Raw genomic sequence first — 12,213 nt, forward strand, 5'->3', positions numbered from 1 at the left:
GCATTGCACTAGGAGCAGGGAAGTCCAAGTTTTTGTCTCCTTAGTTAAGACCACACCTGGAATATTGCTTCCAGTTGTTGAAACTTTGAGGGAAAATGCAGAGAAGAGCAACTAAGATGATCAAGGGCCTGGAGACTAAAACATATGAAGAATGGCTGCAGGACTTGGATTTGGCTAGTCTAGAGAAAAGAAGGGCTGGGAGTGACATGATAGCAGTCTTCCAGTATTTGAGGGGCTGCCACAAAGAAGAGAAGGGGGTCAACTTATTTCCCAAAGCACCAGAGGGCAAGACAAGAAACAATGAGTGGAAACTAATCAAGGAGAGAAGCAAAGGGTGACAACCAAAGCACCTTAGGGTAGGACAAGACGTAATGGGTGGATCATAGTCAGAATGAGATCCAGCCTGGAATTAAGGAGAAGCTTCCTGACAGTGAGGACAATTAACCAGAGGAACAGAAGTTGTGGGTGCTTCATCACTGGAGGTTTTTAAAAAGAAACTGGACAGTCACTTGTCTGAGAGGGTATAAGGTCTCCTGCTTGAGCAGAGGGTTGGACTACAAGGCCTCCAATGTCTCTTACAGCTCTGTTCTGAAATGAACTGAAGCCTTCTTTACCTCCACCCCCTACACACATGCGTAAATCTAAAAACAGATGCCACAAGACTCATGAACATCAACGCTGAAAGTGAAACTTTCCTCCACAAAAGAGGAAGAGAGCAGAAGACAAAGAAGAGGCAAGGAGGGCAGAATATCATATGGTGTTGGAAGAACCAGCCCTACCTCATCTCTTAAAGGTACCAAAATGTCCAACGCTGGGCTACCTGAGCATCCTTCACCAGCATCTGACTGTAATGGGCACATCCATGTACTTTTTGCACATGGACTCAATTCCATTGAGAAGTGTACCAAACCCACATCTCCTCAACTTCAGTAAACACTGCCTGCTTACTGGAAAAAAACCCCACACATTGTTTTGGAAGAAGACAAACACAAGGATGCACAACTATTAGCTGCACAAATAAGCAACTGCAAAACTGTACAGCCTGGCATGCTGAAGAAGATACCAAAAGCTACGTACTGTTATTAGGGTTGCTTCCAGATCCTGCATGGTCACCCTGAAATCACAAAAAACAGACATGGTTTCACACAGATCAGGGGTCCCCAGCTCCCGGGCCATGGATCAGTACTGAGCCGCAACATGCCAGCAACCGGTCTGCACAAACAAGCAAAGCCCCACCTGCAAGATGAAAACCATGTACCCTCTGGTCCGTGGAAAAACCTCCACGGAACCGGTCCCTGGTGCCCTAAGGGTTGGGGACCTCTGACATAAATAATTGGCTCTCCAATCAGGAGCTTTAAATGAGATTTCCTTCCTTCCTTAAAATTCCCTCAGAATTACCAATTATAAAATACAAGGTCTTGTAACATGTACGGAAGTGTCATTCATGTCAACAAAATGTATGCACGAGATAGTAGCACACAACTGAGCTAACTAGATCAAGAGAAGTTACAGTTTCACCCTATTCTGCATTGGACAGACCACAGCCAGATTATTATGCCCAGTTCTGGGCACAGGATTTGGGGAAGGATATTCACAAATTGGAGCATGCACAGAGGACATCAGCCAAGAGGCTTAGTGGAACTGATGAGGAATAATGGAAAGCATTGGCTGCTTTTAGCCTGGACAGAGGAGACTGTGGAAAGAAAAGGCAGTTTCTATCTGAAGGGCTGTCATGCAGGCAACTGGGAAAAATTGTCCAGTACTGATCCAGAAAATGGGCAAAAAACAAAGGTTTAAAATATAAAGTAGATTTAGATGGGGCACCAGGAAAAATTCTGTGGTGGGGTGGTGAACTCCTCTTCACTGCAAGTACTGAAAGCAAGGTCATCTGATGCTATAAGTGTGGATTCCTGCAGAGGATCAGTTTAGATGATCTCTTGGATTCCTTCCACCCCTTCCGTTCTGTAATTCTCACCCAATTATTTCTTCTCTCTCTCTCTCTCTCTCTCTCTCTCTCTCTCTCTCTCTCTCTCTCTCTCTCTCTCTCTCTCTCTCTCTCTCTCTCACACACACACACACACACACACACACACACACTCACACACACACATTTTCTGGTTCTGCAAAGGACGGCTAGAAAGAGAGAAGCAACCTGGAATTAAGGAGAAACTTCCTGACAGTGAGGACAATTAACCAGTGGAACAGAAGTTGCCTCCAGAAACTGTGGACTGGACAGTCACTTGTCTGAAATGGCATAGGGTCTCCTCTGAGTAGGGGGATGGACTAGAAGACCTCCAAGGTCCCTTCCAGCTTTATTCTACTCTAAATTCACAGCTGAAGACTGCCTTCCAAATTAAGAGACGTTACCTCATGGAACTTGAGTTTTGACTTCAGAGCTTCAAGCATTTGTAGGCTCTCTTCTTGTTGCTTTTCCTTTGTGACCAGAAGCCTCCTAAGCTCATCTTTCTAGAAGAGAGCAACAGACGATTGCTACGGGGAGCCAGAACTAGATGTTTCTCTTTCTGAGATAATATACCTTTACAGATTTGATAAATACACATAGCCCCCAGTGTATAGCAGTCAAGCATGCTAAAGTTACTTGAGACATAACATATGCTGCCATTACATAAATCCTGGTGCATTAGCACAATCAACCCCAAATGTTTTTAAAAGGTCCATTCCCACTAATTTATGATTTTAGATCTATCAGGCAATTATCTAAGCAGATAGAAAAAATATTTCCCTTTCAGGTTAATGAGAAAGAACAATAGAAAAAAATCTCTTTTTTTACCTCAGTTTCAAGATCATCAGCAACCATTTGCTCCTAAAAACAGAACAGAACACATTCAGCAATGTTTGAGACTGTTTCTTCCATCATTCACCAATGGCTAGTGCTATAACTCACCTGCCAAAGGATATGTTTCTTTTCTATTTCATACATTGTCCCAGATTTGGCCAAAAATATTCTGTACACAGATTTCTGCGTTCATACCCCCACCAAAATAACCGTAAGAACTAGATTTGTTCACAAAGGACAAATCCTGTCCTTTCCCATTCCAACCCCTGACAGTTCAAAGAAGCCAAAATTCTAAGATCAAAGTTGTAGAAGGGAAGAGGGAAAACAGAGCGGCCTCTCTTGATGTTACCTTCTTTCCTTCCACATGAGAAAGCTTAACAAAGCACCTCAGTTGGCCTGGAAGCCACGCCAGCAGAGCTTTTTAAAAATACTGTTCTGACACAAGAGGCAGAACAGTCAATCGAAACTAGAATGTTTGGTAACAACAATGTGGTTTGATCCCCAAATGCAGAATAGCATTTAAACTTGTGCATCGCTCTGTTTAAAACGGAAAGCCAGAGAAAAGGACTGTGTCCCCCTCTCTAACCATCACGAGAAGCATGCTGCGGAGGGAAGCCAGGGTGGCCACAGAAATGTCTCCAGGTCCCAACTGCTACATAACCCTCCCTGGACTATCCCTCCTCTCCAGAGGGCAAGGTTTCTCCTTGGGCACACTGGCCACTGCTACAACTTTACATTCACTGCTGTTGAAGGCGGTGCCAGATTCCAGCAATGGGGACCCCACTTCAAAAGGCAGACGGGGGACTCTTCTGCCAGAGAATAGAAAAAATGTCATCCCCTTTATTCTAACCATTGTTCAGAAAAGGATGGTAGGTAAAAAGAAAAAAAAGAAAGGAAAAATCTGGGGGTTGATAAAATACTCGCAATCTCAATTAAATGTTAAGCGTACAGCACAAACTGGGGTTGGTTACCTCGTTGAGCTGCAACTCCAGCCCATTTATTCTGTCTAGTAGGATTCGTTGTTCCTGCTGGATTTCCCTCACTCTTCCTTTTAAGTCTTCATTTTCTCTTTCTAATTCCTGGGAACAAAAAATAATAATAATCTTATTCAAACTGAGGATGCTCATCAGGCATGACAGCTAATCGTAGCTCCCACCCCAAGTGAGGCCTTCTCCTTTATTGGGAGATCCAGATTTCTTTCCTGGGTTCCCATCGCCAACCGCTAAAGACCCGACTTCTCCCTGAAGCTACATCTGAGCCTCGTGCCCTCCCAACCACTCCTCACTAGCAGAAAGCAGCCAGTGGCCTCTGTCTGCCTGCTGACTTATTCACACCCATCCCCCAGCAATGCCAAACACTGCTCAGCTGCAGGCCAGGAATGGCCCTAACAAGGTAAGGACCTGCCCCAGCTGGTGCCTCAGGAAAGCCAAACTCTTGACTCCACTGAGTTGAATCAAAAGAGCTTTTACTAAGAGAAAGTAGTTGCAGAAAAGTCAGGTGGAATCTGAAAGTCCCACGCAAAGCACAAAACAATTCTTTCGTTTTCCCAAACCCAACCCAGTCCACCGGCAGCCAATGTGATGCCACAAGGTTGTTTTGAGAACACTGAGGTGCTGGGTAGATAACAGGTCACCCTCAGGGCATGACGGCCTTGGAACCAGGCTGGAACCAATCTGCTCCTAGGACAATACCCCTCTCTAATTCTCAAGCAGTTACAGCAAAAGCAAGCCAGCAAGCCTTCCTCCCCATGCTTCAACAGAATGGCAGGACAACTGTCGAACGTTTGTACCAGGCATTGCAGGACTCCTGAGAAGTGGTTTAGGAACAGATTGAGAGTTTTCAATCTGTTTTTTTATTTCTTCGTTTTTTGTATATTGTAAATGTTTTTTTGTCTTTGTTGGTGTATGGTGTGTTTTTAACACGAAATGTAAATAAAGATTCATTTATAAATAAAAAAAGAGCTGATAGATGAAGTTTTTATTCTTTTCAAAGGAACTTCCTTCACCTGTACGTTCTGGTGCTCCTTCAGAAATGGTTTACTGCTCACTTCGTCCAAGATATTAGGTTGAGTCCATTTGGGTAGCATGCTAGGCACCTGAAAGGAAAAAAACTGTTGAAGTTCATCTTCAGTAAGGAAATATTTCAGCAATACTAGTGACCTCAACTGCACAGGTCTCCCATTCCTTACATACACCTTAGGCAACTGCAAACTGGACAGAGATGGCAAGCTTGGGCAGAGATGCTGTTAAAGAGGGCTGATCATGTTGAGAAAGGCCACAAACACCGATGATGCCAACAATATATCTTCCCCACAGGCCAGAACGTCCTCCAAACCACCTCCCAGGGGCAGAAATTAGAGGCTTACGTTGGACATCTCCCAGAATCCTTACCTTCAATAATTGCTGCCCTTTCTTCATTACTTCATAACCTGCTAAAAAAATAAAGCTTATGTTTAGGTATTCCATCCATGCTCAGGCAGAATGTGAAAACAAACTTATTCTTTAAAAAGCATCTTCATTAATGTTTTATACCCAACAATACAGAACATCCAATTCCAAAAATGATTTGGAATAGCCACCTCAAGCTGAAACTCTCTGAGATTCAATGGACTGTGCACCCAGCTAGCCACTAGCCTGAAGGGAATCTGATAAAACTCTCACAGCACTGGGCAAACAAGAAAAGAACATATGCTGGTTTATTTAAAGGGCTTATGTGCCCCTCACATGAACAATGCCGCTGTGGGTCAGGAGGAACTGGAGATCAAAAGATGCTTTTCCCCCCCACTAGGCAAATGGGCTTTCTTGGAGAAATAATAATAATAATAATAATTTTATTTATATACCGCCCTTCTCCCGAAGGACTCAGGGCGGTGAAAATACTAGACATAAACAATGTTAAATGGGAAAGAAGTTAATTAGTAGTTCATCTCAAAAGTATCAGCACAGTCTGGCCCACAAAGAGTCCAAGAAGACGACATTCTGCCTTGAGGAACTCACTAATCAAAGACGACTGGAATCTCCTATTACATTTTTCAAGATTCTGTACCTAACTTCTAATCTTTGCATTAAACATATGACTTAATTCCTGCTTCCTTGAAGGTGCCCTGTGAGCAGCTTACAAACCTTGTTTTCATTAAAACAAAAAACAAAAAAAAACACCAGCTTGCTTGTTTGCTTTGTTAATTTATTTGTTATATTTGTGTAGCTGCCCCTCTTAAAGTCTGGGTGGCTCACAGCAACAATAAAATAACAGAACCATCAAACAAGATCATTAAGCAAATGATTACAAAGTTTCACGGCAGAAAGAAAGAAAATAACTCTATATCAATTAACCCCCCAAATTACAAGAGTTTTCATCACTAAGACTTCTAGGGGGTGGGGGGAAAACGCTTTGTAGGCTTTGGGGATCTTAGGACAAAAGAGCCTTGGTGGAGCAGTGGGCTAATGCCTCCTTAAGTAAGACCAGCTGCCTGCAATTAGTGCAGGTTCGAGTCCCACCAGGATCAAGGTTGACTCAGCCTTCCCTCCTTCCGAGGTAGGTAAAATGAGGACCCAGATTGATGGGGGCAATAAGCTGACTTTGTAATAATGCCGCTGGGCCCCCCCGAAAGCCCTAATAAGCAGGCATATACATAGAATGAAGGCTATTGCTAAGCACATTGATTTGTGCTTTAGATTGTAAGCCGCCCTGAGTGTTCGGAGAAGGGCGGGATATAAATGGGATTAAAATAAAAAAAATAAAAAAAATAAAAAGCACTTCCAAAGGAAGAGGGCAACAACTGGGGGGAAAAAAACCTTGGAATTTCTGGCAATGAACACAAGGACTGAAAGGCAACCTCTTCCACCGGATCTTATCCGATGGGCAGAAACGACCAGGAGATGGCAGTATCATGAGTGAAGAAGACATTTCTCCTGAAAACATGAGGAAAGCTGATGTACCTTTGCTGGATTCTTCAAAGGCAGACTTTATCAGAGACAATATTTCAGCACTGTCCCCAATTCGTGCATAATAAAAACAGTCATGGCCTAGCGCGTCAACCAAAGTAACATCGGCTCCATTTTTGAGCAAAACTTCTACAGCATCCTTACAGCCGTACTCGCAGCCCAGCATCAGAGCGGTCCTGCACAGGGAAAGAAGAAAGCATGCAAGTACAGTGGATGCCAGCTGCGCTGAATTTCGAACATGGGGCCATGAGGCTACTGTGATAGTCCTCAGAGTGAGGATCATTTGCAAGTCATTTCTTCCGGTGCCGTTGTAGCTCTGAGGGGGCATTCAACAAACAGAACTACCCGTACTCTGGGGTCAGCTGCTTGATTATTTCTGGCTGATCCCTCTTGCCAGTGGAAACGTTTTCTGTGGCTTGATTCAGCGATGCGCATTCAACGAACTGGTCCTCGGGAAAGGGTGTGATCTGGGAACTTGTCGTCTTGACAAGCACATCAAAGAATGACCCCACCAGGTTTTAGCAAGGAAACCTGCCTGTCGGAACCAATATTCTAAGGGGCCTCTACTCCTTCTTTAACTCAAACTCTACTCTCTTTACATTGCTGGGTTCTGCCATGCTCCTGGAGGGGAGAGGGGAAAAGCACTGCGGGTTATTGCCTTGGTTTCCTCTATCGCTGCATTGTAACTCTTTGCTGTTTCTGCATACTTCTCTCCCCTTGATGTCAGCTAGTAAGGGGGCGGGAGAAGAAAGGAATGAGCCTCGGGCAACTGGTTTATCTCGTTCGCAAGGGAAGGTGCGAAAAGCTGACAGAACATTGCTGCAGCCTGGAGGCGTTATCTCCTCTTTCCCACAACATACTTAACACCTGGGAATTGGCCCATTTGAACTGACTGGATGACACTTTTAACCTATTGATCTGAGCGGGAAACCCTCAGATCCTGTCTATTATGCCTGCTATCAGCTTCTCCTAATAAAAGCTCCTTTTGGAAAGAAACTGTCCAAGAGTCCTGCTTTCTTAGGATGAGGCTTTGAAGTGGGCCCTGAAACTGCCTGAATGCACAGCTCCCTTCTCACACTAAACAACCTGGCCAATATGTGTTTTCCAGATGTGCCAGTTCTGTGATTTCTTGAGCCATTCCTGTTATCGAAGGGGCCAAGAAGGAATGAGTGCGTGCCTTTTGTGGCTGTGATAAGAATTCCAGCTGTTTTTGATGTCAGACAGACCCAGGGGCTTTCATGTTGTAACTACTAACCTTTCATGACAGTTTATTCCTATATCTGAACCAATGCATTATTTTATGGAGCACTATGAAAAATGATGCTCTATGGAAGAATTTCAAGACTGCAATGGGGAGAGAGGAGCACTGGCGCCTGGGCTCCATCAAGTGCGGCCGATGCTTCCCTCCTTTCCCTGCTTCACGAGCCGGAGGCGGCGGGAAAGGTTGCACCGCAGGGAAAGGCAGCGGCAGCGCTGGGAGCTCAGCCTGGCGAACCAAAATCCACTTTATTAAAAGAAGAGCAGGCTCCCCGCATGCGCAACGTTTATGTGTTGTTTATTAAGAGAATCCAGGGTGACGCCAGGCGGCTTACAGTAACAGAGAAATCTACAGAAATTGAAATGCCGTTTAAATACCAACTTGACGACCTTCACCAACTCCTTCACCAACTCCTGACCGCAGTTCCACCCAAGCCTGGCAGACCCCCTTCTTCCCCCCCCATTGGCCCCTGGGGTCAGGCGGCTGTCCAGAAGGGCGCAGAAGGAGAGCTTTTCATACAGTTATTTTTTGAATTATATTAAGCACCTAGTTATTTATTTATATCATCCATATGGCTTCCCAGCTCAAACAATGTGACTTCCTAGGTAATGTACAAAAATGGGGAAAAAACAAACCAACAAATATAAAAAGAAACTACAGGTATCCTTAGAACCTACTAAAACCCATCAGAAGTTAGAGTGGAAATTGATTGTGACTGATCAGACTGGAGACTCTGCTCCTCCTGCCCCACAGGGCCAAGGAACAAGGCAGATCTTGACCGCCTGCTAATGGCCTGGAGGGTTGGGCAAGGCAGAAGCTGCCGGCGAGAAGACACTCCTCCTGGGTCCCCATAAGGTGGTCCTGATTCATGGAAGGAGCGTGTGGGACGTTCAGATATGCTTCCGGGCAGGGGGTCCCACAAATGCCCCAGTCATATACCATACGGAACTTCAGAGGTGTAACTACCGGTAGTACCTTGGACTGTTCCCAGAAGCACACTGAAAACCAGTGCAGATCATAGAACAGAGGTGCCAAACGACTACCAAAACTACCCGCCTGAATGCATTTTGAACCAACTGTAGCTTCCAGATAGTCTTCAAGGGCAGTCCATGTATACATTGTTGAATAGCCCACAAGGGATGAATGAGACATTAATGGCTGAGAACAGGGGGCCCATCCCAGGAATAGGCAGACGTGGCACATAAGATGAAGTACACAAAGACCCCTCTGGCCACATCTGCCAGCTGCTTTTCAAACAAGAGCTGTGATCCAAGAGAACCTCAACATTGCACACCAAATTCAAGGAAGGCAAGTCAAGATCTTTCTGAGTCAAGTAAGAAATGTTTCTGTTTACAGAATCCATGGGGCCCAAAATTCTCAATTTCTTGGTCTCAGCAGGGTTTTACTACAGAGAAACTAACTCTAACGTACTCCAGAAGCATATAGGCAGTTTATCTGCAGATGACTTGCAGGAAGATATCTTACCGATTCTGCTTATCTCTCGCATTGACTTCAGCACCTCTATCTAATAGAAACTGGCATCCAGCTGGACGGCACATCTGAGTGGCCAGCACCAATGGTGTCCTTCCATCCTGGAAAAAGAACAAAAAACTTCTTCTGGGGAAGAAATGGCAGACAGCTCCATGAAAAGGAGAACTGATGCCTATGGCGGAATGAGGTGCTGGCAATCTTCGATAATTCCTCTTCATATTACCCACAGGTGCTCCAGAAAACTCACAAGAGAGCCATCTCCAGTGCGTTTAGAGCTCCAGGAGAAATGCAAAAGCCATCTTGCTCAAAGCACAATTGGTGCCTTTGAAACGTCACTAAGCACACATACAATACTTCCTTCAGAAATTGCTTAACTGCTTTTCAGCTATTAGGAGTCTTTGGAGTGACAGGTTTTACAGCGATGATTTTCCTTCAATCTTTAACGAAAAAATTTTTAGCTACAAGTTTAAGAACTTTTTTCTTTTTTTAAAAAAGATTTTTTTTGGTACCAACAGCAAAAGCACGTCTTTGATTTCAGAAAGTTGCAAACGTGTTTAGGGTCCAGATAAAATTTGAAAGAAGATTTTGAAATTCATTATAAAGAATCCTTCCCAAGGGAAAATGCTTTTGTTTTAAAATTCTTTAAAAATGAGATATACAAGTAACAAATCAAGAGAGTGATCTAAAATTTTCTTATATTGGATTTACAAAATAGGCTTGTTATTTGAAGGGACTAAAGATTAAGATTGTGAGAAGTAAAAGGAAGGAATATAATTTGGTTTATTTGATCAAGGTTAAATAGATAAGTTGTTATCCGCAGTAATCCTTAATGGACTTTTGCTGACATCAGGACTGAAATAGCAATAACAATAGCACTTAGACTTATATACCGCTTCACAGTGCTTTACAGCGCTCTCTAAGCGGTTTACAGAGTCAGCATTTTGCCCCCAACAATCTGGCTCCTCATTTTACCGACCTTGGAAGGATGGAAAGCTGAGTCAACCTTGAGCCAGTGAGACTCAAACTGCCGAATTGCTGGCAGTCGGCAGTCAGCAGAAGTAGCCTGCGCCACCACAGCTCATAAATGAGGTTTTATGGATTTGTTTAGACCAGGGGTAGGCAACCTTGGCTCTTTTATGATTCAAGTCCACGAGTTATAAAAGAGCCAAGGTTGCCTACCCCTGGTTTAGACAAAAGATGGAATACAGGAAAAAAAAGATCATTTGTTATATTTTAAGTTACTACAATTATACTTGTAATAAGGCGGCAGTCTTTTTTTCATTTGCTTCATTCATTTATTATATTCTTGTTTTTTTCTATTTTTCTTCTTATTTTTTCTTTTCCATACATTCTTTTTTTCTTTTGTTTTTTTTGGCTTGTATTTGTTTTTATTGACGTACAGTGGTACCTGCTTTGAAACTCATCAAATTTGACTCAATGCATGTTGAAGTGAACATTTTGTCCCGGTACTCAATGCAAAAGCTAGAACCTGTCACTGTCAGCTGTCTTGTGACTACACTACATTATTCCTTACAGGAAAAATTTGTTTGGTACTCATCATTTTTGGTACTCATCGCACATCCCGGAACCAAACAACAATTAGTACCGAGATACCACTGTAATTGTACTGTTTAATGAAATGTTATCAAAAAAGAAAAAAAGCCAAGAACTTGACTGATCCCGAAAGAAGATTCTGAAAGAACTTACAGCGTCTTTGGCATTCACCAAGGCTCCATGGTCACATAGCAACTGTATGCTGGATGTACAATCCGACATTGCTTTGGGAAGCAAAACAATAGATGTTACTCGTGGAAAATTCAAGATTCAACTACTGGTAGGTTATTTATTGGCTGTAGGACCCATGGAACATGTTTCTGGACTGTTTTAGTAATACCTAGTAATATCTAACAGCCAATGTCTCAATCAGAATGCATCTGTTTCAAAGTAGTAAGGTAATAAAAAAAAAGTTCCTTAACAATTATCATTCATCTTTTGGAGAAACACAAGCAGCATCTGTGCTAATCATTGGCTTTTCCGTGTTGTCAGTAACATTGCTAGTTTTCTCATTATAGTAGGAATCCTGGCTTACCCGCATCATGAAGAGCGGTACGTCCTTGTAGATCCACATTTTCTGTTGAGCAGTTGTACTGTAGAACAGCCAAGCATATCTTATTACCATTTTGTTGAGATTTAATACCTTCAATATTTAGCACGGTTATTTTAATAATAGCAGAATCTAAACCTGGCAACACTTCAAGCAGCACTTCAAATGCATTTTCGTTCAAAAATGTTACATGCATGGATCAGGAACACTCATTTAAGAACCAGACTTAATAGGTAACATCCTACCTCAGGGGTGGCGAACCTATGGCACGCGTGCCACAGGCAGCATGCGGAGCCATCCCTGTGGGCAGCCTTCCATCCTTCCGAGGTAGGTAAAATGAGGACCCAGATTGTTGGGGGCAATAAGCTGACTTTGTAATAATGCCGCTTTGGGGGGGGGGCGAAAGCCCTAATAAGCAGGCATATACATAGAATGAAGGCTATTGCTAAGCACATTGGTTTGTGCTTAAATTGTAAGCCGCCCTGAGTCTTCAGAGAAGGGCGGGATATAAATGGGATTAAAATAAAAAAATAAAAAAATGCGCACCATCACCCAAGAGGGAGGCAGGGCCAGGTTGCCCCACCCCCTCTCCACGTGCTCCTGCGCTCTTGTTCTCTTT

General features: G+C 43.5%; 1 protein-coding gene across 4 annotated transcripts in view; it reads right to left on the reverse strand.

Moving 5' to 3' along the window:
- Nucleotides 1-12,213, reverse strand: part of UACA (uveal autoantigen with coiled-coil domains and ankyrin repeats) — a 54,802-nt gene that overhangs the window by 21,340 nt on the left and 21,249 nt on the right. For 2 of the 4 annotated variants that reach the window (XM_083371606.1, XM_083371607.1), the window contains exons 5-14: nucleotides 11,580-11,637; nucleotides 11,198-11,268; nucleotides 9,485-9,591; nucleotides 6,736-6,917; nucleotides 5,188-5,228; nucleotides 4,803-4,892; nucleotides 3,769-3,876; nucleotides 2,792-2,824; nucleotides 2,368-2,466; nucleotides 1,078-1,114 (exon numbers count right to left, since the gene is read on the reverse strand). In XM_083371606.1, the coding sequence (XP_083227732.1) occupies nucleotides 1,078-1,114; nucleotides 2,368-2,466; nucleotides 2,792-2,824; nucleotides 3,769-3,876; nucleotides 4,803-4,892; nucleotides 5,188-5,228; nucleotides 6,736-6,917; nucleotides 9,485-9,591; nucleotides 11,198-11,268; nucleotides 11,580-11,637 (826 nt within the window). Of the gene's footprint in view, nucleotides 1-1,077; nucleotides 1,115-2,367; nucleotides 2,467-2,791; nucleotides 2,825-3,768; nucleotides 3,877-4,802; nucleotides 4,893-5,187; nucleotides 5,229-5,375; nucleotides 5,397-6,735; nucleotides 6,918-9,484; nucleotides 9,592-11,197; nucleotides 11,269-11,579; nucleotides 11,638-12,213 lie in introns of those variants that run through there. The other 2 variants (XM_083371605.1, XM_083371608.1) reach the window with 2 other exon arrangements.

The sequence above is a fragment of the Vipera ursinii genome (assembly GCF_947247035.1).
Source record: "Vipera ursinii genome assembly, chromosome: 11".
Lineage (NCBI taxonomy): Eukaryota > Metazoa > Chordata > Lepidosauria > Squamata > Viperidae > Vipera > Vipera ursinii.